Source organism: Lottia gigantea (assembly GCF_000327385.1).
Source record: "Lottia gigantea unplaced genomic scaffold LOTGIsca_57, whole genome shotgun sequence".
NCBI lineage: Eukaryota > Metazoa > Mollusca > Gastropoda > Lottiidae > Lottia > Lottia gigantea.
The window spans coordinates 1,237,146-1,261,362 of NW_008709945.1; the positions used below are offsets into that span (position 1 = coordinate 1,237,146).

Consider the following 24,217-nt stretch of genomic DNA (forward strand, 5'->3'; position numbering starts at 1 on the left):
GCCATTACCATTCAAATCTTATTTGCCCATTGCCACTCCAGTTGGAATACTCATCTACTTCTTAAGTATTAGTGCTTCTTTTGTTAATTATTTCTTAATCACTGTTAATTTTACACTGGAATGGTGGTACATTCTAATTTCATCCCTACTTTCTTACGCATTTATATTGTGTCCAGCCTGCAGGGTTATAGCACGTTCTTTCTATATTGTTAGTGTATAAGATAGACCTGATAAAAGGCTGAGTAATGAAGTGAAATTCATTCTAGAATGAGTCCAAGCTAATAAATCCTCTTTCAGGGGTCATGGCTTTAGGAAGCCTGTCATTTAATTACACATTAATTGAGCTGTTGACCGGAAAAAATAGCCTCGCTTAACACTTTCATTATTGCCTTTCTGGACATGTCTTAGATCTTATTTATTTAATTATCTTCGCTTAATGAAGACTTAATTAATATTGTTGAATCAAAAGTGTATTGAAATAAGACCAATAACAATTCCTGGTCTTTAATCATTGTCAACTAGCGCCATTCTTTTCATGTTCTTTTACTCCAGGCTCATCTGTCATGTGACACATTTCTGCCACAGGATATTCCACATTTTTTTTAATTTTCTAAATCATGTTTAGCGGGTAGTATCTAATCTATTTTAATTTTTTTGGTTGACATAATTATACTGTTTTGATATATTAGAAAATATCATTCCATTTTTCGATTTATGAATGAAAGTGTGTCATATTTTTGATTAGATTTTTGAACCTAGGATGTAATGTGTTTTACTACCATTCTTAATCTGAATCTTACTGAATCTCACTCTAGCTCTCTGTTCTTTATTCTTAACAATAGTTTAAAACACTGGGCACAATTTTCAGAGAATTTTCACTTCTATATTCATCAAAAGCTGAAAGTGTCCTTTTAAAGGGATTGTAAAGAGATTTTCTAAATTTTATACGTCTATCTGGGACACTGATAGCATTAACTTGCACCATTCTAATTTTCATTCCGGCATCTGTGGTTCATGCAATTCCACTAAAACTAACACGTTTAATGACATCACTAGAGGGGAACTGCATAGATATCAATAGTAGCTTACAGTAGCTCCCCTCTAGTGATGTCATAAAACACTTAGTTTTAGTGGAATTTTAAGAACCATATTTGTCTGATTAAAAATTGGAATGGTGCAAATTGATGCTATCAGTGTCCCAGATAGACATAAGAAGTTTAGAAAACCTCTTTGCAATCCCTTTAAGGGTATGATTAATCTAAATATTTGCTTCATATTTTGATAAAGTTTGACTTCAGTTCTATGTTATTCTTTATTTTTAAAAGTGAGATTTTAATACTGTATAGTGTTATATAAACACGAATATATTAATGTACTATTAAGCAAATATTTAGATAAATATATTCTTTTAAAGAGATTGTAAAGAAGTTTTTATTAATTTTTATCGGAAACACAAATAGTATCAATTTGCACCATTCCAATTTTCAGTCAGATGTCTGCGGTTTTTGAATTTCTTCTAAAACTTGGTGTAATATATTGTCACTATCTTTAAGATCCCTATATATCAATAGTGACGTCACAATCACTTAGTTTTAGTGGAATTGTAGGAAATACAGGCGTCTGATCGAAAATTGGAATGATGCAAATCGATGATATCAGTGTCCCAGAAACGCATTAAAAGTTCAGAAACCTCTTTACAATCCCTTTAGAAGGCCACAAAAAGCGATTTAGAATTTCCAAAGTGAATTTAAAGTGCGTCTGGTTCCTTTCAAACAGAGATCCATCTCAATTCACCCGAAAGAATAACTTGAAGAAATTGTTCTGTGATTTATACGTCTACTATCTATTCATGATTTTAAGCTGTAACTTATTCTCTAATCAACTGGATGATGTAACAATGCCTAGAAAGCAAAGCATAAAATCAACAGAAGAAACAAGACAGACACCATAAATCATTATGGCTGAACTTGGTATGCTATTTCCTGTTGATTGCTTTCTTCTTTTGTTAGATAAAATCATTACCAGATTCTACTATAGATAACTATCCTTTGAATTTGTTAAATTATTTACCCATGAAATTCAATTCTAGTTAAGTTAACTCAAAATGTTTTAGATCTCAATGGTTTCTGGTGTCCTTTTGTTTGTTTGAAAAACAGATTTTGGCAATTTGGAAAAAAAAGTACATTTGTGAGATGTAGATACATTTGAAGATATTTTTTAACATAAACAAGGAGAATTTACTTTCCTCAAAGGCGAGAAAAAGTGGCCATAAACCACACCCCATTGTGTTTTGTATTCAATACACCTTTCAATGTAGCTGACAGAATTCGATTGGAATCTCTTTAGGGCGTGTTGGATTCTTGATTGAGACTGATACTGCTTAAGGAAGGTATTTGCTTCAACAAAAAAAGGGGCTAATATCGCTGATTTTTACCCTTATCACAGACCTATTATAATCATTTTCAGTTATACCCAGTTTGTATTATTGATAAGAAATTCCCACAGTTAAAATGACTCTGTGATAACTAAAAAAAACTCTGCTTCTACATAATTAAAGGCTTAGAATACAATATATTTAGTTGTCTGGAGATAGCATAACCTGAAACTCTGAATAACAACATGTTTTTTAGGTTCTGTTTTAATTTTTCTATTTTTAAATACTGTAAGTACGGTACATTTTTTCTAATAATTCCCGAAAGTTTTTTACAGTCATTTTTGTGCGAGGGACAGACGACTGTAAGTATGACAGGGCCACAAATAATAAATCCTGATACTTTACCAAAGACCACCACATAAAATTACAATATATTCTAGAAATATTGAAAGTACATTTTCTTAATGTGGTGTAATCTGATGTGAACTGTGTCAGGAGTTGAAATAGTTAATTAGAAATAGGATAATTAATTATTTCTGTCAACTGGAAAATTAATGTTCTTTTGATTATACATAATTTAACACCGATATTCCAATATGGCTGACAGTTGAAAGATTTTTACAGAAATTTTTGTGCGGGGTACAATTGGAAACGACATTAAGTATGACCCCACATAAGATAAACGAGGTACTCTGAATGAAAAGGTCAAAAGACTGTTTGGAATTCCCAGAAAGTCAAATGATTTCTGGAAATGATTGTTTAAAGAGTTTTGAATTCTGTTTACCATGACAATAAGACGCTGACTCCAGACTGATGGATGTCTTCACAACCAGCAGATAAATTAGCCAGCTTTTACAGTTTTTCACAGTAATTCACAGACATTAGAAACAATTTGTGTTGAAGATGCTTGGCCTCATGGTTGTTTTCAATTATTGAACCATATTTATCAGTGTATTTTATGTAAGATAAATTATTTATTTGTTAAATTGAGCTTGAGAAAAGATTGTGTTAGAACTGAAACCATGGTGAATGAAATTGCAATCTGAATAAAAATGCAAATATGGATTATCGTTTTTTTGCTTGCAAAAACTGTGTCTGCATATGGCAGACGTGCATGGTTTTGTTGCAGTCTGCCATCTACACACATATGTTGATATGAACTTGAAATTGTACTTCAACTATTAAGTACACAGTCATGTACTCTCTTTCATTAATTTGATTATACAATAAAAACCTTGCCTGTAACATTTCACTATTGTCTTAATCTATTTGTATTTAATAAAGAAATTCAGAATGACAAGATAATAATGTAAAGTATATATATGATCTCAAACAGTCCAAATACAACTATAGTGTTTGACAGGATCAGTTTCAATTTGAAGTTAAAGCCACCACACAATTCTTTAAGATATATATCAATTTGTAGTTAAAGCCACCACACAATTCTTTAAGATATATATCAATTTGAAGTTAAAGCCACCACACAATTCTTTAAGATATATATCAATTTGTAGTTAAAGTTCAAGGGAAATGTGATTTAAAGGATTGGATCAGTTAGCGAAGTCTGATGCAATATGTCACACAAACCATTTTTATACACCCACATTATAATGTGGTCGTATATTGTCATGGCCCCTTTCCGTTGGCCAGACAGCCAGCCACAATAGAGACTACAGTTTTTATCTGATTTAAATGAAATTTGGTGGGATCATTTATAATGATGAGATCTTGGTCAAGTTTGAATTTGATGATTTTTGAAGTGATGGGCAAACTATATATACATTATGCCCATCGCTTCTTATCATTATGTGCCTGAGGACGACGGGGGAAACGTCAAAACGTTGCATAAAACTTTAACCAGTGATTGTTGTTCCATAAAGCTGTGTCTATATATCGTACTCACAATTGCTAAATGCCATTCAAAGACTTTAATTTGGTTAATGTTAGGATTTCGGACATATATTGAAGTAACAGTATTGGCTGAACACAAATTTTGAAAGAAATGAAAGATCATGATGTATGAAGTCTGAAAGATAACGTCTGAACATACCATTTGAAGATTTATCTAGAATGAACATTCTTATCATACATAACACAAAGTAATCAAAGACGTCATCAAAAACATACGCCTAAATATGGTACAAGGCAATACAGATGTCAAGATTCGTGTGAATTGAAAAAGTATATTCTGAAAATGTTAATACTTTCAAATCTCTTTTGTTTACATGTATAAAACAACACCTACACTGAATTCACGTATAAAAGATACATTAAATCAAGTATAATTACGGAAATACTAAAAATCACAGATACATCACTTAAAATAGAATTGCAGCTAAATTACACGCATTAAAATCACAGACATTAAATATCTTAAAATAACAATGATAGTAAATTGAAAAATCACAAATACAGTAATTTCAGTAAAATAATAGGGACTGGTGGGCTATTTTAGGGGATTGTTTCGAGTCTTGAATATATGTTAATATTCTTCAGAAAATTCTACAAAGATTGTGTAATTCTTTCAAAAATATCTCAGACTAGGAATTTCTTTTTCTATTTCCATAGATGTCTTTTCTATATATGGCAGTTTCTCAAGAAGAGATGACTTGTCTTTTTAACTTTACAACGCAGATAATTCTTGACATACATGGATTTAAAAGCTCTAATTTCGACAGTGATCTGTAAACACTATTACTGATTGGCTTAGCTATTGAATTCTTTTTGAGACTAAGGTACGGTTGGTAAAAATATGGCGCATCTTTCCCCTTAAAACAAAATAAGTTAATCCCTTATATTATTGGTCCACTTGTTTATACTTTCAGGTTGTTTTGGCCAGTACGCCTGATTTACAATCTGGGTTTTCCCGAGATCTATTTATAGCCTGGTGTGGCAATCCTAAAAATAGTATCGTTCTGACAACGCGAACCTCTCCTGGTACGCTAGCTAGAGAACTGATAGATAATCCACAACTTCGCTGTATCACCATTGATGTAAGTAATTTTAGATTGAGGTATTAAATATCCTGATAGATATACCAATACCAAGAAAAATAATATAAGCTATGTGGACTCTCTGAAATGAATGTCATATTGACAATCTATCTCACAGAGTGGTATCAGGTTTTTCTAAAGAGTGAGTTGCTCTGCCAATTTAATTTGGTTTCCTTATTCAATTTCAATTTCAGTATATTTAAACTAACAGCACTAAGCTCCAAATGTATTATCAACCATTTAAACTATAGCTATTGTAATAAAGAACATTTGTTTAATACAGGTTCAACGTAGAGTGGAATTAGAGGGTATAGAACTTGAAGATTTCCTGAGAAAGAAACAAGAAAAAGATGCCAGTGAAGCTAAATCAAAGGCTAATAATAGGTATGTAAGTTTTGATCTGTTGCGTTTCTATGAATCAATAGCTTCCCAGCTGAAAAAGGGCCACAGAATTCTCAAAAGGGGTTCACATGCAATTCTTTTATCATGTAAAGAGAAAGTTTTCATTGAAGAGCAGGAGCACATGAACATTAAAATGTCTTTTCTATTGTTAAATTATGAATTGAAAAGAAACAAACAAGCAGTTTTACAAGGATAATAATTTACATTTACGAAGATCCTGTCTCTGAAACATCTTGATGTTAATATGCACCAGAAAAAAATCCAATGATTAAACAGCATGATGATGAATTTTCTACTTTCCTTTTGATCTCCAATAAATTTTGATCAAAGGATTCTTTTGATTTTTGACAATTCGTTTTTTGTATTTGTCAGTGTTCTGGAAGAGCTGGAGTCAAGTGATGAAAGTGAAAGTGAAATGGAATTGGAAGGTTTATATCAAAATAAAGGAAAACACGATCTTATGATGAAACCAGAGGTAATTTAAATATGATCGCTTAAAGGAACACAATCTGAATGAATGAACATATAATTTGAATTCTCAAACTTGGCTTAAAAGAGTATATATAATCATCAGTGGACTTATGTGGCATATAACTTATAAAACAAGATAAGTCAACTGATGAATTTATACTCATTTTGGCTAAGTTTATGAATTTTAGTTCTGTGTTCTCCTAAAAGGTATTCCTTTAAATAAATGTAACCTTAATCAAAGAACAGATTTTTTAAGCATTATTCAACCTAATTCAACATTTTTACATGTTATCAACAACCAAAGATATATACATGTCAGAAGCATGACTGAAGCAAACCTATACTGATTATTTGATATATTTAATATGGTTGCCAGAACAAAATTTAACTTTAGTTGCCAAGAAATGATTAAATCAAATAAATTTTTTCAGCTTCAACAATCTGAGGAATTTTCCTTCCATTTGAATTGAAATTAAATAAAATTGAAATTGAAGAAAACATCTAGAAATCTTTTTAAATTGATTATGCAAAGTTTGCCATCTATTTTCTCCTACAAGTACAGGGAAGTCCATTTAAAAGTGAAAAACTCTTTGAATAATACGTCTACCAACCTTTTAATTTTATCAAATTTATGGTGCAAAAGTTTTTATCCATTTTCTCCAACAAAACAAGGAAGTTCAATTTGCTCAGAGAAAAAAAGTTTAATTTAATTTGGTCTGTAATGTATAAGATCGCAAGACACATTTTATAGTAATGATATAGATTGAGAATATTAGTATCATTTACTGGGATGTTATATTTCTGCGAACTAGAGATTCAGATTAGTTATATTAATATAATAACTAGTTGTCAATTCTTACAGCCAAATTTATTAACATTTCTGTTACCTACTGGTTTAATATCATCTATATAGTTGGAAATATTTCATTTCTTCTACAAATCTATAATCTTCCATTTCTTAAAGGGATTGTAAAGAGTTTTTCTAAAAAAAATTATGTGTATCAGGGACAGTGTTAGGATGGATCTGCCTCGATAAAGGGATGGTAAAGAAGTTTTCATAACTTTTTTATGTGTATTATAAGCATCGATTTGCACCATTCAAATTTTCAATCAGATGTCTGTGGTTGCTGCAATTCCAGTAAAACTAAGGGATTAATGATGTCACTAATTGCAAAGGTTCTTTATATATCAGTATCAGCTTTAGCGATGGTGATGTCATGAAACACTTACTTTTAGTGGAATCGCAGGAACCACAGTTGTCTGAGTGAAAATTGGAATGGTGCAAATAGATGCGAATAATATGCATAAAAAAATTTAAGAAAACATCTTTACAATCAGTTTGAAAAGGCAAGAAAGTGTGACTGAATTTCAGAGACATTTATTCTTAATGACTGAAGACTTATATGCTTCCAAAAGTTAGCTTAAAGCCCTGGTTCCTTATCTCTTGGACTCTTGTTATCCTTTCTCTATGATAAGGTTCCCCTGGTACTGTATATTTATATGGAGAGGCTGAAGATATATATATGCTTCCAAAAGATAGTTCAAAGCTTTGTTTTCCATAATTAGTATCCTTATGTTGACTATCCCCTCTCCCAATCTTTATCTACCCTTGGCAAAGTAAAATGGGGAATGACAACAGTTTATTAAGAGAGACATAGATATCTGAATCTAACTGAATTTATAAAATACTGCAATCCAATGTACCAGAGGATGTTTGCTGGTGAAACTTTTGTTTCTTACAGGGATACAGATATATGAAATTTTAAACTATAACTGATCCAGGTTATGAGATGATATGATCAAATGATTTGAAGACAAATATTCCTTCAATCCTTTTATGACACCTTTTTTTTTTTCATTTTCTTACCAAAATTTAATATCATGCTAAGATCGTTTTTATTCAATCAGAAAAGATTAAGATGTGTTGCACAATTTTAAATTAAATTTTCAAAACTTAGAATTGAGTAGTTTGAAACTGAAATTACTTAAAAAGTGTTACATATACTCAATGTTGTTTTTCTCTAGATAAATGATTACATAATAAAAACCTTCTGGTGAAATATGACTTTAATTTTCTAACTTTAGAAAAACTCTGTGAATATTTATTGAAATCCTTAAAGATTCTGTCAACAGTTTGTTCTCTATCTTCTCGATTCTTATGTTTTATGGCATTGGCAGTCTACATCAAAGCATTAATTTCAAATTCTTAATTCACATTGGCACCAAGCTAACAAAAAGTCACTTATTTTATGATTGAAACTTGATTGAATTTTTTTGTTTCAATCTAGAAGTATAGGCTTGGATACATGGTACAAGTATCCCTTTTGAAGCACCATTAAATTCTACAGGACATACCTGTGTAGCCTCAAATAATTGAAGATAGTAGTGCTTTGTAACATCAGTATATTGTGAACACAATTTCTTTCACTTTGCATATGATGAGTGTTTTTAAAACCAAGAATGGGTCTGTTTAATTCAGTAAACACGAATGATGATAAACAATCAACAAGGCAAAATATTTGCATATTTCTAGTAGGTTGGGAAAGTTTGGTGCTCAAATTAAATGAACGCTTTCAGGTGTCTGTCATTTTGTTTGACCGTTCATACTTATGTCTCAGAAACAGGATTATTTTTAGTTAAGTTAATCAGTAATAATATAGTGCTCATTGCCAAAATCTAAACTTTCAAACCTTTAAACCTTACCTTACATCGAAAAGATGTATATAGAAATAGGAAGTGAATTTCTAGTTTCATGCAGTTCTAGTATATCTAAAGACTATTTACATATATTCAAGACCCTAGTTATACCCCTAAAATGCAGACTGATCCCCTTTAATGAAAACTATAGACCAAAATAGACCAGTGTTAGGTAACGTTCTTCTTACCAAATTGTAAAGAGCTTTTAATGTCAGAGCACTAAAATTAGTTAAAAATTCTTACTTAACAATCAGCACACTTTTCCAATCTCCCCTTTTAAAACAAATTTAAGTGCTCAAATAGATACTTAAAAGTAAATAACATATTTTACAAAATGTTTCTAATCAGGAAAATGTCTGACCTTATGCCATTATCAGAATAAATAAAATCTATTTCTGTTACCACTAGATATAATTATGTTTATTGTTTCATTAACAGTACTAATATAGATTGGAGATGAACTGTATGTCATTCTAACCTCTGTGATCAGGATATATTTGAGTCCCTGTGATAGACAGACAAGGGTTACCATATTCCTGTATAGAATGATGCATGTCACTGTCAGGGCTCAGACTATGATAGCTATCTATTCAATTCTCTATTTAAAGATGTACAGTTAATTTCATGATGTAGACAGATATGGTCAACATGTTAATTATAAAGATAGTGGATCACGTCCAATAAGCCCCACTTTGGCATGCAGTTGGTGATATAACTTTCTATACCAAACTATTTCTTACATAGAAATAACACACTATAACTAAGTTCAAAACCATTTTGAATTTCTTCCTCAACTTAATAAGTCAAATTTAAAAAGGCTATAATATTTTAACTAAGCTTTCAAATCATATTTAAAGCCATTTCTAAAACTTTAAATGTGATTTGAAGGCTAAATTGAAATATTATAATCTTTATTGAAATTCAATTATGTCGAGGAAGAGATTCAAAATGGTTGTAAACTATGTTTGTGTGTGTTATTTACATGTAAGAAACATATATAGTTTCATATGACATCTTCATGAAAATCAAAGGACCATTCTAATTTCCCATATTGGAGGTCACAGGGTTAGCTCTGTTTTTCTCCATTTTAAAATAAGTGCAAACTGCTTCAGTCGTCACTTGATCATCATCTGATCATATATCTAAACTACACACCAAGGTTTATGAAAACCAGTGTGAACAGACAGACAGACAGACAAAGGGTTGTATATAGTATGTATAAATGAATGGATGGAGGGACGTTGATTTTGAGATATATATGTCCACCTAGAGAGATGTGAGCATATAAAAAGTTAAATGGTTTAGTTTCATGTTTTTTCTGTAGGTAGCTATACTGGATAATATAAGGAAATTCTTGTGAATATTGAAACCAGTCAAATCTTAACTAATTATAATATATATATTGTATTATTTTTTTTCAGGGGAAAGCCAAATCTGGTTTCTTTAAACAAGCCAAGAAATCATATCCTATGTTTCACTTTCATGAAGAGAAAATTCGCTGGGACGAATATGGAGAAATAATTAAGTGAGAATTTTTTGAACATTTTTCCTGCCACATTTGAGCGTTTTTCCTGCTAATACCATTGCATGCCTTAGAATTATTTTACCAGGACAGTGACAAAAGCCTACTCCTTGCCACTAGCATCTACAAGCGTGCAGAGCCTTCAGCATGAAGTGCCTTAGTTTATTGTCCCTTCTGAATGACTAGATTTTTTTGGGTCAGCCCCTCCAACTGACATGTTATATAGAAACTATATGTTACATCATGATAAATGGACTGTCATGGCGTATTGACCTTGGTCTAACAAGCTAAGGAGTAGGGAGAACTGTAACCAATCCAATGATTTGTATAAAGGTCCTGGCAATTTTTTGGCAGATATATTTTGAGAGAAAGAAAAATAGATATTCATATAACAAGGTCCTTAGACATAATCACCTTTACCCAACTGACTTAAATAATTCTGTCTTCCTATCTCCGTATGATCTTAACGTTGTTATTTCATTGTTGATTTAGACCAGAAGATTATACAATAGCTGAAAATGTCACAGCTGAGGAAGAAGTGAAGGTAGGTGATGGTTAAAGGGCAGTGGTGGAGCCAGGTTTATGTCTGAGGGTGGGGTAGGAAGGGGGGGCGGAATATCTGAATTTCTAACCTTGTTATGAGATTTTTGCTTGTGAGGGGGGGGAAAGGGGGGTTCAGGGGGGCTCACCCCTCTGCCCCCCTCTTTTGCTCCACCATTGTTATAGGGATATACTTGTCTAAATATTTGCAGGATTTGAACTGTGTTTTACCGATTAGAATAAAGATTCTGTAAAATGTTTATATGGACATCTGTTATAGGTCATTACAATGCCTGTAAGCATGTAAACAGTTTCCTTGAAAGTCTAAGTTGTTAGTCTTGTGAAAAAATTGTTGTTTATTTTTTTTATACTAATCATTGTCATATTTTGTCGTTACCCACAGTTTCCCACTTGAATGTTTCAGAAACCAGAAAAAACATTTGAAGAAGAAGCCATGCAAGGTAATTGATTCCCATAGTGTACTTTGGATCTCTAAAGCATTTTGTTGTCATTTGGCCATATTAATACAGATTGAAATGTGGCTCTTATTGAAATACATCCAACATGAAAATGGTCTTGACGTGAAAGGGCCCCTTGTGCTACAAGCTGTGCACATTAAAGATCCCTCAACAGTTTGAAATAGAAAAAGAGCAGGCTAATGCCGCTGTCCTGGAAAAGTAAGACGTAAACTCCATTCATTCATTTCATTTTTGACGTGAAAGGGTATCTTATTATATAAAACAACTGCATGACAAGGGAGACTACTAAAGTTTTTATCACTTGGCTACAAACAACAAATATATTGGTCTTGTGGGGAATGTTATCTTGTACGATTACAATTGGAAAATACAACAACTTATATTCTTTTTTTATAGAAAATGCAGACCTGCCAACTAAATGTGTAGCCTCGACGGTGACTTTAGATGTGAATGCTAGAATACAGTATATAGATTTTGAAGGCAGGTCTGATGGAGAATCCATGAGAAAAATACTAGAAAGAGTAAAACCCAGACAATTAGTAAGAGACCCTTCTGATGTTCACTTTGTTTAAATAGATTTGATGATTTCATTAATATCACATGAAACAAGGAGCTTATATTATTTTGTTAACCAAGTTGTATCAAACAGGAAGCATTTATTCTTGTCATTCTGTGGCAATGAAATAGCTCCTTGACAATTTGGTTCATGGATTCAAATCCTCTTCAAGGATAGAAAAATTCTAATGCCATTGCCAGTGCTTCCAAAATTAGCAAGTGTCTGCTCTCAACCCCTGTAATGTATCTGCATCTCACATGGTTCATGGTTGTAGCTTCATTGCAACAAAGCACAGAGTGGGTATATGTTATTTTGTCTGATACACTATCTGTATGTTTCAGGTTTTAGTACGAGGTACACCTGAAGCCACAGATACCTTAGCTGAATACTGTACCACTTCTTCTTTAATACAAGGTACTATATTTAAACCTAGAGTTGGACATACCATTGACGCCACAACAGAAAGTCGCATATTTCAGGTTGGTACATAAAAATTTCTGAAGGACCATCATTATCAGATGGTCATGAGTGATAATGATCTTAATTATTTATGCTGTTTGGTTGTGCAAAATAGTGTTCATCTGAAACAATTCTTAAGCCAAGGGAAATAAATCTTAATAGATTTGATATCTTGAGACCACAATATTGCAATAAAAATATTTTGGACCATTTTATGTAAGTGAACCACAGTCCCATCAGTTTATTGATTAGGGAACATGGTCTTAATATCTGTAATCTTAATAATTTAATAGTGATAAGATTGTTATTTGTTTTTAGGCCAAATTACGTGATCACCTGGTGACGTCGTTAAACTTTGCTAAAGCGAAAGATATAGAATTAGCTTGGATTGATGCTCAGTTAACTTATAGTCAACATGATGAGGACAGCATGGAGGATGGACAGAGTGAGTTTTTTTTATCATCTTTTGGCAGAAACTTAATTTTCTGATTGTGTCAACTGCTCACATTTGCTTTTCAACACTAGAAATTATTCCGAGGTGTTTCACAAAATTGTTAATAAGATCAAAGATGAAGATTTGTTTACTTATAAATAATGAATATCTGTTTTTATAATACAGGAGTTATTGCCCTTGCAATAGAATATATAATTATGTTGATATAGTCTTTGAGCTATTGAGATATTGTTTCTATGAACTTTACTGTTGAGAAGATCTATATGGGTTCTAGTTATACCCAATAATATCATATAATAATACTACAAATATATTTACAGACAGAGAAACAGATATGGTACCACTATTAGACTGTCTTCCCCCAAATAAGGTAAAATTCAACTATCCTTCTATCCAGTACTCATTTTTTGGGTCAAAAAATATACAAAATAAAAATTATTAAAAATAATTGGGGGTACAAACTGTTTTTCTAAAGGGGCAAATCCCTCTGTATACCCACTGATGCTGCCACCAATTGAAAGTGCCCTATTTTGAATTTCAGGTTCCTACCCACAACTCTGTGTTTATCAACGAACCTAAATTATCCGATTTTAAATTAGTTCTATTACAAGAAGGTATACCCTGTGAATTTGTGGCTGGTGTTTTGATTTGTAATAACATGGTGGCTGTGAAAAGGGTGATTATTTTTTTTTTTAATTCTAATGTTTATTAATTTCATTTTGTTTTGTTTTTCACCGTTAAATAGTGATTAATACAATTGTAGAGTGATGGAGAAATATTTTTTAATTTTGATTGTTTGTTTATTAATACAATGTAATTTGGTTTTGTTCTTATTATGTTTTAGAATGAAGCAGGTAGAATTCAGTTAGAGGGAACATTATGTAATGAATACTTCAGAGTCAGAGAGCTGTTATACCAGCAATATGCCATTGTTTGAACAGACAACAGTTCATCATCATTATCATCATCATTATTCATAAATCATCATCATTATCATATTTCATTCCTTGTCTAAAATAAAATGTCAGAAATTTGCCTTGTTCATTTCAAAATAATTAATTCAGTGAAAGATTACAAGTTAACAACTCTATTTGGATACTGGATGTCATCATTGGCATCTGATTGATACTGGTTGACATCATAAGCTCTTGATTGATACTGGATGTTACCATTGGCATCTGATTGATACTGGTTGACATCATAAGCCCTTGATTGATACTGGATGTTACCATTGGCATCTGATTGATACTGGTTGACATCATAAGCTCTTGATTGATCCTGGATGTTACCATTGGCATCTGATTGATACTGGTTGACATCATAAGCTCTTGATTGATACTGGATGTTACCATTGGCATCTGATTGATACTGGTTGACATCATAAGCTTTTGATTGATACTTGATGTTACCTTGAGCATTTGGTTGATATTGGTTGACACCTTTAGCATTTGATTGATACTTGATCAGACCATAAGAATTTGGTCGATACTGTTTGAGACCATAAGCATTTAATTGATACTTGATGACACCATTGGCATTTTGATTGATACTGGTTAACATCATAAGCTTTTGATTGTTACTTCATGACACCATAAGCATTTAGTTGATACTTGATGACACCATTACACATTACATAAAGAATTGAATCGATCAACGAAAATGATGATTTGATTTCGAATTCTCGAGGTTTAATAGCTTGGAATTCTAATTTGGAATTTGTTTTCACATACAACAAGTGAAATATTGATTCATATCAAATTTATGTTTTTATTAATTTTCATATCATAAAAAAAGTGTTATATCGCAAGTGAAATCTTAATGACAAGTCGTTAATTGGCGTTGCTATGAATCATTAAGTGAGGGCAAGTACCGCCACAGAATTTACAGGAAGGCTCATTCGAAAGTATTCGAAAACTTTTGAAAAATTATTCCCTACATTACAGGTTTACATAATAAACCAGTATATGCAGAAACATTTAAAGCGTTCCTTGTCGGTAAGTGTGCGGGTATTCCCGATTAATTGTCGTCAAAAATCGGTAAATGTACGCCGGCTTTAAGCTACTTCCTTTGCAGGTGTCTTTTTTGTAGATATAGTTTTTAAAGATACATAACATCAAATATAATACACTTTATTGTACTAAATATTCATATTGAGAATTATCCGAAACATTTGCCTCTGGTGGATATTTTGACAGTTGTCAGCTGGAGTAGAGTCAGAAGAAAAAGACTCTGTTAAATGGTGATTTTCGACACCTCCAAAGTTGTGTTTTCTCTAACTTAATATTGAATTAAGATGATTGTAAATTAGTGTTGGTCATCATCGTAACTTTCGTTTAGTTAGTATCATGTGATTCTGTGACCTTTGAACATCCAAATAGCTATCAGAGGATGGAATAGAGACAGATGTTTGGGTCTAATGGAGATTATAAGACTATACAATGGTATGGAGGTATAACGTTATCTATATTGTTCAGTGTGTCGAAGCTTTAAAATACCAATGTCGTCATTACCAAATGCATAATGCCGCAAAGTACCAAGAATGCCTAATTCAAAGCGTTAAATGCTAGCTGCATTCGTGTACCATTTCATAGGATTTTGGAGTTTCCATTTTCATGTTTATACGCCACATGAAACCTATTGAAAATCAGAAGAATCGAAAAGTTATTGCCCTTGTTCTTGAAAACGCGTTCAATTTTTAGTTCGTAAATACTCTGGAAGACAAAATTCTTGAAGGATTTTGATGAAACTTGGCATGGGTGTTTGTTATCACCCAAGGATAAAGCCTATTAAAAATCAAAAAAATCGGAAAATATTTAGTAGGAATTCCTGCTTTGTTCTTGAAAATGCATTCAATTTTTAGCTCGTAAACACTCTAGAAGGCACAATTCTTGATGAAATTTGACGAAACTTGGTGTGAGTGTTCGTTATCACCCAAGGATGAACTCTATCGAAAATCAGAAAAATCGAAAAGTATTTAGTAGGAGTTACTTCCCTTGTTCTTGAAAACGCGTTCAATTTTTAGTTCGTAAACACTTTGACGAATTTTGACGAAACTTTGTGTGAGTGTTGTTATCACACAATCCTATCAGTTATTGCTCATGTTTTTGAGGCATGATTTTTGTCGGATTTTGACAAAACTTAATTATATTATTCAGTATTGCGCTGAAGATTGAATATTTGTCTTCTAGAGTTTTCACGAGCTAAAGATTGAACACGTTTTCAAGAGCAAGGGCAATAACCCGTACTCAATATTATTCAGTATCGCCCTAAAGAGTTCAAAAGAAGTGTATGACTGAAGGTTGAATATTTCATACTGGTGATTGTTACTGTACTGCAAAATCAAAGCTACCAGTTGGCGTATATTACCTTGCTTGGCAATGACGACATTGATGTTTTAAAGCTTCGACACACTGAATAGTTTTGGCAACGTTATACCCTCATAATGTATACATCAAAATTGCAAAAATAGCAAAGTAAAACGTTCCATTATAAGGAATATCATAGCTACAACTTCAAGCACAAATCTCACAGTAAATAAAGAGTTGACGATATAATGAAAAAGATAAATACAAAACATGGCAGATTGTTTAAAAAAAAAAAAAGATCAACTGCAAAGCTTACTCTTACAAACTCTTACACGCATACCTCCATGCATAAAGATAGCTTGCAAGGCAAGGTAATATACGCCCACTGGCAGCTTTGATTTTAAATGAAAATATTTGCAGTACACTAACAATTATCAGTATGACATATTCAACCTTCAGTCATATACTTCTTTTGAACTTTTTGGGGCGATAGTGTATAATGTTACCAAGTTTCGTCAAAATCTGTCAAGAATATAATAAAGGCTTGAGCGCGTTTTCAAGAACAATGGAAATAATTCTGATTTTCGATTGGGTTCATCCTTAGTTGATGACAAACACTCACACAAAGTTTCGTCAAAATCTGTCAAGAATTGCGCCTTCTATAATGTTTACGAGCTAAAAATTGAACGCGTTTCCAAGAACAAAGGCAATAACTCATACTAAATACTTTTCGATTCTTCTGATTTTCAATAGGGTTCATCAAACACTCACACCAAGTTCCATCAAAATCCGCCAAGAATTGCACCTTCTAGAGTGTTTACGAGTATTTCAAGAACAAGGTTTCGATTTTGGTTTTCAATAGGGTTCATCCTTTGGTGATTACAAACAATCATACCAAGTTTCGTCATAATCCGTCAAGAATTGTTCCCTCTAGAGTTTTTATCAATTGTGGACGGACGGACGGACATGGGTGACAACAATTAACGCCTCCAATTTCATGTGGGCGTATAAAAATATCATAGTTGAATGATCTTTCCGCCAATTACTTTTATGACCAAGATATCTATGTTCAATCGATATATATAATATATAACATCATAATATTGCACTTTATTGATACATGTATATATGAGTCGTAGACCTAAATACTGTCAATAAAGATTATTATATTATATATAATATGTATTACCGCTCAGAACATTTAAGTCAATGTGGAAACATGTTGCACCATGTAGATCATCTATATCTTAAGAGGCCTTAGAAAAATTCTTCAGCAGCATCTGTTAACTCTCCCTGGGAGGCCAATTTACACATTCCAGAAGACAGGCGGTCTCGGCATTTTATGTACGTTTATATATTAGATATTTTCACTGTTAAAATAGTGTTTAATACATTAATTGTGGAGCGATATCGAAAAACCACTGTTAAAATAATGTTCAATAACCAACTGTAGAACTATATAGAAATATCGCTGTTAAAATAGTGCCCAATACATAAACTATAGAGTGATATAGAAATACCTCTGTTAAAATAATGCTCAATTGTACAAAATAACACTGTTAAAATAGTGCTCAATATATCAATTATATAAAATAAAATATATATATATATAAAAATTCTAATTTGAATTTGTTTTCACATGCAATTTAAGCCTACTCTATCGCAATTGAAATCTTAATGACCCAGGTCGAGATGACCAATTAGTGTTAATACACGCAACAACACCGATCCAATTTTCCTAATGGTGTTAATCTGGTTCTCTCTGCACATCATGGTAACACTTTAACGTGAAATATATGCAATATTAAAGTACATTTGTACACAGAGACTTGAGAACTGGTGATTTTTGTTATTTATTCAATAGACGCACAGTGGCGTTGCTATGAATCATTAAGTGAGGGCAAGTACCGCCACAGAATTGTCAAGGGAGGCTCATGAGTAATTCCTTCACAGTGTACAATATGATACAGATCCAAGGTATCTAAAAATAGTTTCAAAACCCCTGCACCCACAGAGAATATACCCATTTAACAGGTCTTTTTTTTCTGTCTCTACACCAGCTGACATCTGTCCAGATAGCTATCAGAGGCTGGAATAGAGACAGATGTTTGGGTCTAATGGAGATTATAAGACTATACAATGGTATGGAAGTATAACGTTATCAATATTGTTCAGTGTGTCGAAGCTTTAAAATACCAATGTCGTCATTACCAAATGCATAATGCCGCAAAGTACCAATGTCGATGTGTTTAAATTATAGGGATTAATACAGAATGGCTTATTAAAAGCGTGAAATGCTGCATTCGTGTGACATTTCATAGGATTTTGGAGTTTCCGAGTTTCCGCATTTTTTAATGATTACATTGATATTTTGAAGCTTCGACACACTGAATAGTTTTGGCAACGTTATACCTCCATAATGTATACATCAAAATTGCAAAAATAGCAAATTAAAACGTTCCATTATAAGGAATATCATAGCTACAACTTCAAGCACAAATCTCACAGTAAATAAAGAGTTGACGATATAATGAAAAAGATAAATACAAAACATGGCAGATTGTTTTAAAAAAAAAGAGATCAACTGCAAACTTACAAACTCTTACACGCCTACCTCCATGCATAAAGATACCTTGCAAGGCAAGTAATATACGCCAACTGGCAGCTTTGATTTTAAATGAAAATATTTAGTAGTACAGTAACAATCACCAGTATGAAATATTCAACCTTCAGTCTTACACTTCTTTTGAACCTTTTGGGGCGATAGTGTGTAATATTGCTAAGTTTCGTCAAAACCTGTCAAGAATTTACATCAATTGTAGAGCGATATAGATATACCACAGTTAAAATAGTGCTTAATATATCAACTGTATTGTAAAGCGATATAGAAATATCACTGTTAATATAGTGCTCAATACATCAATTGTAGAGCTATATAGAAATACCACTGTTAAAATAGTGCTCAATACATCAATTGTAAAGCGATATAGAAATACCTCTGACCTATTATCAGCAAACTTGAAAACATAGTGTTAACATATTTCAAGTTATGTTTTAATATCTCTATATATTATGTTATACATGTACAAATAAACTTGCAACAATTGCCATTCTCCAGAGAAAATTTGAAATCGATTAAAATTGTACAGGAACTTCTTCACTTTATACTAAAATAAATCTTCCTTCAGAAAGACCCGGATTGCACACTCTTGAAGGTGACGAAATTGAAATTTCAACAATTCTGGTCTATAAATAAACAACATATAGGAACGACTTTAACAATCCCTTTAATTCCAAGTAAGTGAGAACATATGATTTTGACTTTGCTGCGTCAATTATTAATCACCTTATTAATTAAAAATGTGTTAACTACATCTAATTAAAAGAAATCCGTTGTTGATAAGCAACTCTATGTTAATTGAAAGATTTTATTGGCAATAAATACGAAAAATCCAATGTAACAGCAACGGTTAGGTGATGAAAACAATTTCTATTTTTTGCTTTGATGAGTAGTGCAATACAGTTGGAAACAATTTCACAAAAATTAACCGATAGTGATTTTAATGGTCCAGTTAATTGTCACTCATCAAAAAAAAGAAAAATTAATTCAGCTTCAAAAGCCAATCAGATTGCTTAATGTGACATCTGTTTCAGTATCGTCTCCAGTTTCGCATATAGTGCAATGATAATCTTGTCGCGGTTAACTAATTTTCGGGGGGGGGGGGGGGGGGGTGCTGAGCCACCCACTCCCATAGAGTGTCTAAGGGGAGTTTTTTTTAAAAAAATGAATTGATTTTGTGCATTTTGACACACATTTTGGAAAAAAGGTAGACATTTAGATCTGTCGAAAAGAAAGTGGGGGTACAATTGGGGGGCAAACCACTTTTCTATCGGGGTCAAATGCCCCCACCCTTATACTCCCACTGGTGCCACCACTGAAGAGTGAAGGAAAAGGCCCAGGATTTTCCGATGGGCGATATATTATAATCAACAACGGGATTCTTTGATATGATAATTTCTTTTACAAATTTGTAGACACATCTATTACCGTAACGTTTTTCAGGTACAATTCTAAATCGACCGCTAATACAAATACATGTATTAGGTTAGTTAACTTCAGTTAGATTGGTGAACTTCAGGTAAGACGCCTTGTAATTCAGCTACGTTAACATCATGTCTTTTTTGGTTTGTCCTGTTTCATTGAAATTCTCCGTTTTGGTAAAGATTTGTTACAATTTTAACAAAAACACAATACATATCTGTGGTAAGCACCATCGAACCTAATTGGTGTCTATAGTGGCAATAGATAATTGAATATGAAGTATTCATGTATTGGCAACTTTGCTTATTTGGCTCATAGGTATGATGGAAAAGTAGCAGTCCTTAAGAGGATATCCATACGAGACATACAATAGCAGCATTTATGCAATGATATGATTTATAGACTAAACTAGTATGATTTATAGACTAAACTAGTATGATTTGTAGACTAAACTAGTATGATTTGTAGATTAAACTAGTATGATTTATAGATTAAACTAGTATGATTTCTATAATGAACCAGTATGATTTATATATTAAACTAGTATGATTTATAGATTAATTTGTACATTAGTATGATTTCTAGAACGAACTAGTAGGATTTCTACATTGAAATAGTATTTTTTCTAGAACGAATTAGCAGTATGATTTATAGAATGAACTAGTATTTATTTCAATTTTGATTTATAGAATGAACTATTATTTATTTCAAGTTTGATTTCTAGAATGACATAGTAGGATTTCTTGGTTGAACTAAAATGATTTATAGATTAAACTAGTATGATTTATGGATTAAACTAGTATGATTTCTATAATGAACCAGTATGATTTATAGATTAAACTAGTATGATTAATAGATTAAACTAGTATGATTTGTAGATTAAACTAGTATGATTTATAGATTAAACTAGTATGATTTCTATAATGAACTAGTATGATTTATAGATTAAACTAGTATGATTTATAGACTAAACTAGTATGATTTCTATAATGAACTAGTATGATTTATAGATTAAACTAGTATGATTTATAGATTAAACTAGTATGATTTATAGATTAAACTAGTATGATTTATAGATTGAACTAGTATGATTTGTAGATTAAACTAGTATGATTTATAGATTAAACTAGTATGATTTATAGATTGAACTAGTATGATTTATAGATTGAACTAGTATGATTTATAGATTGAACTAGTATGATTTGTAGATTAAACTAGTATGATTTGTAGATTAAACTGGTATGATTTGTAGACTAAACTAGTTTGATTTATAGATTAAACTAGTATGATTTATATATTAAACTAGTATGATTTGTAGATTAAACTACCATGATTTGTAGATTAAATTAGTATGATTTATAGATTAAACTAGTATGATTTATAGACTAAACTAGTATGATTTATAGATTAAACTAGTGTAATTTATGGATTAAACTAGTATGATTTTTATAATGAACCAGTATGATTTATAGATTAAACTAGTATGATTAATAGATTAAACTAGTATGATTTGTAGATTAAACTAGTATGATTTATAGATTAAACTAGTATGATTTCTATAATGAACTAGTATGATTTATAGATTAAACTAGTATGATTTATAGACTAAACTAGTATGATTTCTATAATGAACTAGTATGATTTATAGATTAAACTAGTATGATTTATAGATTAAACTAGTATGATTTATAGATTGAACTAGTATGATTTGTAGATTAAACTAGTATGATTTGTAGATTAAACTGGTATGATTTGTAGACTAAACTAGTTTGATTTATAGATTAAACTAGTATCATTTATATATTAAACTAGTATGATTTGTAGATTAAACTAGTATGATTTGTAGATTAAACTAGTATGATTTATAGATTAAACTAGTATGATTTATAGACTAAACTAGTATGATTTATAGATTAAACTAGTATGATTTGTAGATTAAACTAGTATGATTTATAGATTAAACTAGTATGATTTGTAGATTAAACTAGTATGATTTATAGATTAAACTGGTATGATTTATAGATTAAACTAGTATGATTTGTAGATTAAACTAGTATGATTTGTAGATTAAACTAGTATGATTTGTAGATTAAACTAGTATGATTTGTAGATTAAACTGGTATGATTTATAGATTATTGTTATACCATATATGGATTTTTAAAATCATACATACATATAGGCCACTGACATTTAAATTTCGAAATGTTAAAGAAAAATTGAAAATAATTATTATAAATCAAAATCTCTAAGACAGAATTATATTTCAAGTAAAAGATAGCTTGCCAGGCAAGGTAATATATGCTCACTGGCAGCTTTGATTTTGAACAAAAATATTTAGCAGTACAGTAACAATCACCAATATAAAATATTCAACCTCCAGTCATACACTTCTTTTGAACTTTTTGAGGCGATACTGAATAATATTATCAAGTTTTGTCCAAATCTGCCAAATTTGGCCCTCTAGGGTGTTTACAGACTAAAACTTGAACGCGTTTTCAAGAGCAAGGGCAATAACACATACTAATATTTTCCGATTCTTCTGATTTTCAATAGTGTTCATCCTTGGGTGATAACAAATCTCACGTCACGTTTCGTCAAAATCTGTTAAGAAATTTGTCTCTTATAGAGTTTTTTCGAGCAATTGTAGACGGGCGGACGGACATACATGGGTGATGCCAATATACGACCCCTCTTCATGTGGGCGTATAAAAAATCGAATGACTAATGTCTGAAATTTGCTTTTTAGCCGAAATGGACGCTTATCTTTTGCATTTCTGAATATTCCGAAGGAAATAATTGCAATCTGTAGCTGAATTATGAAAACTGTGAAACTTAAACGACACTGGCTACCTAATCGTACGTGAGATATACCTGTTTTTGGTCATTTAAATTCTTGTTTATATTTTTCAGATATGTTTAGTGTCTGTAAGAAGTATGTGTCAAAGATTCCATTTATATTACTGTTTACTTACATAGTAGTTATTTTTTGTGTGTTTTTATTCACTCTGCAGATTGTTCAGTTTGAACGAAAACAAGAAGCGCCAATAAATTTGATCAGCTACCATCAGTACATTTCAAATGGAGGTTTCAACATAACAAACATTTCTAGACCTATTCATACAAAAACCTTTTATGCATTGACGTTTTTTGGTGACTATTTACTGAATAATGTTTCAATCTGTACCTCCAGTAAACAGATTTCGCTGCTATTTTGGGTTCACACGGCTGTCAGCAACTTTGATAATAGGAGAAACATCCGCTCTACGTTTGCATTACGTAGTCGTTATCTGCCGGAAGAAGTGCGCGTAGTGTTTTTTACTGGGATAAGTTCCAATAAAAATGGCATGAAAAGACTTATTGAAGAACAAAAACGCCATGGAGATATTGTACAAGGTAACTTTGTCGATTCGTACCATAATCTTACACATAAAGCTGTCATGGCGTTAAGATGGATTTATGAATATTGTTCATCAGCCAGATACGTGATCAAATCGGACGATGACGTAGTGTTTGATACCAAAATGTTTTTCGACAAATTGGCACCCACCATTGTCTCTGAGAAAAAAACTCTTCGGTGTACCGTCTGTCCCAGAAGTATGATTTATCGTGTAGGGAAATGGGTAGTGGTTAAAGACCAATTTAAAGGCTTTGATTACTGGCCATGGCCTTACGGTGCAGGTTTTGTGGTATTGATATCTAGTGACTTATTAACAACTCTCTACAGAGCAGCCATTATATCTCCATTTTTCTGGGTGGATGACGTTTATGCATTTGGAATTTTACCAAGTTACATTGATGGAATCAAACATAAACATTTTCCATATACTTCTCGATTAGAAACTATTTATTCACGCGGTGAAAGGTGTTTGAGAGAAAAAAAGACATCGTGCAATATCATAGCTATCGGTGCAAAAACTGATAC

General features: G+C 31.8%; 2 protein-coding genes across 2 annotated transcripts; both read left to right on the plus strand.

The window, feature by feature from the left end:
- Positions 1-1,957: 1,957 nt before the first annotated feature.
- On the plus strand, positions 1,958-13,981 carry LOTGIDRAFT_234977 (hypothetical protein; the record flags this gene model as incomplete). The annotated part of the gene is made up of 14 exons (XM_009063390.1): positions 1,958-1,970; positions 2,631-2,662; positions 5,200-5,367; positions 5,651-5,751; positions 6,142-6,244; positions 10,359-10,462; positions 10,952-11,003; positions 11,424-11,460; positions 11,875-12,017; positions 12,376-12,513; positions 12,812-12,938; positions 13,268-13,317; positions 13,489-13,623; positions 13,792-13,981. The coding sequence occupies 14 exons, from the start codon at positions 1,958-1,960 to the stop codon at positions 13,882-13,884; spliced, it is 1,296 nt and encodes a 431-aa protein (XP_009061638.1). The 3' UTR covers positions 13,885-13,981.
- Positions 13,982-23,549: 9,568 nt separating this feature from the next.
- Positions 23,550-24,062, plus strand: LOTGIDRAFT_67146 (hypothetical protein; the record flags this gene model as incomplete). The annotated part of the gene is made up of 1 exon (XM_009063287.1): positions 23,550-24,062. A coding segment is annotated over one exon (513 nt), but the record flags the coding sequence as incomplete, so codon positions are not given.
- Positions 24,063-24,217: the final 155 nt, after the last annotated feature.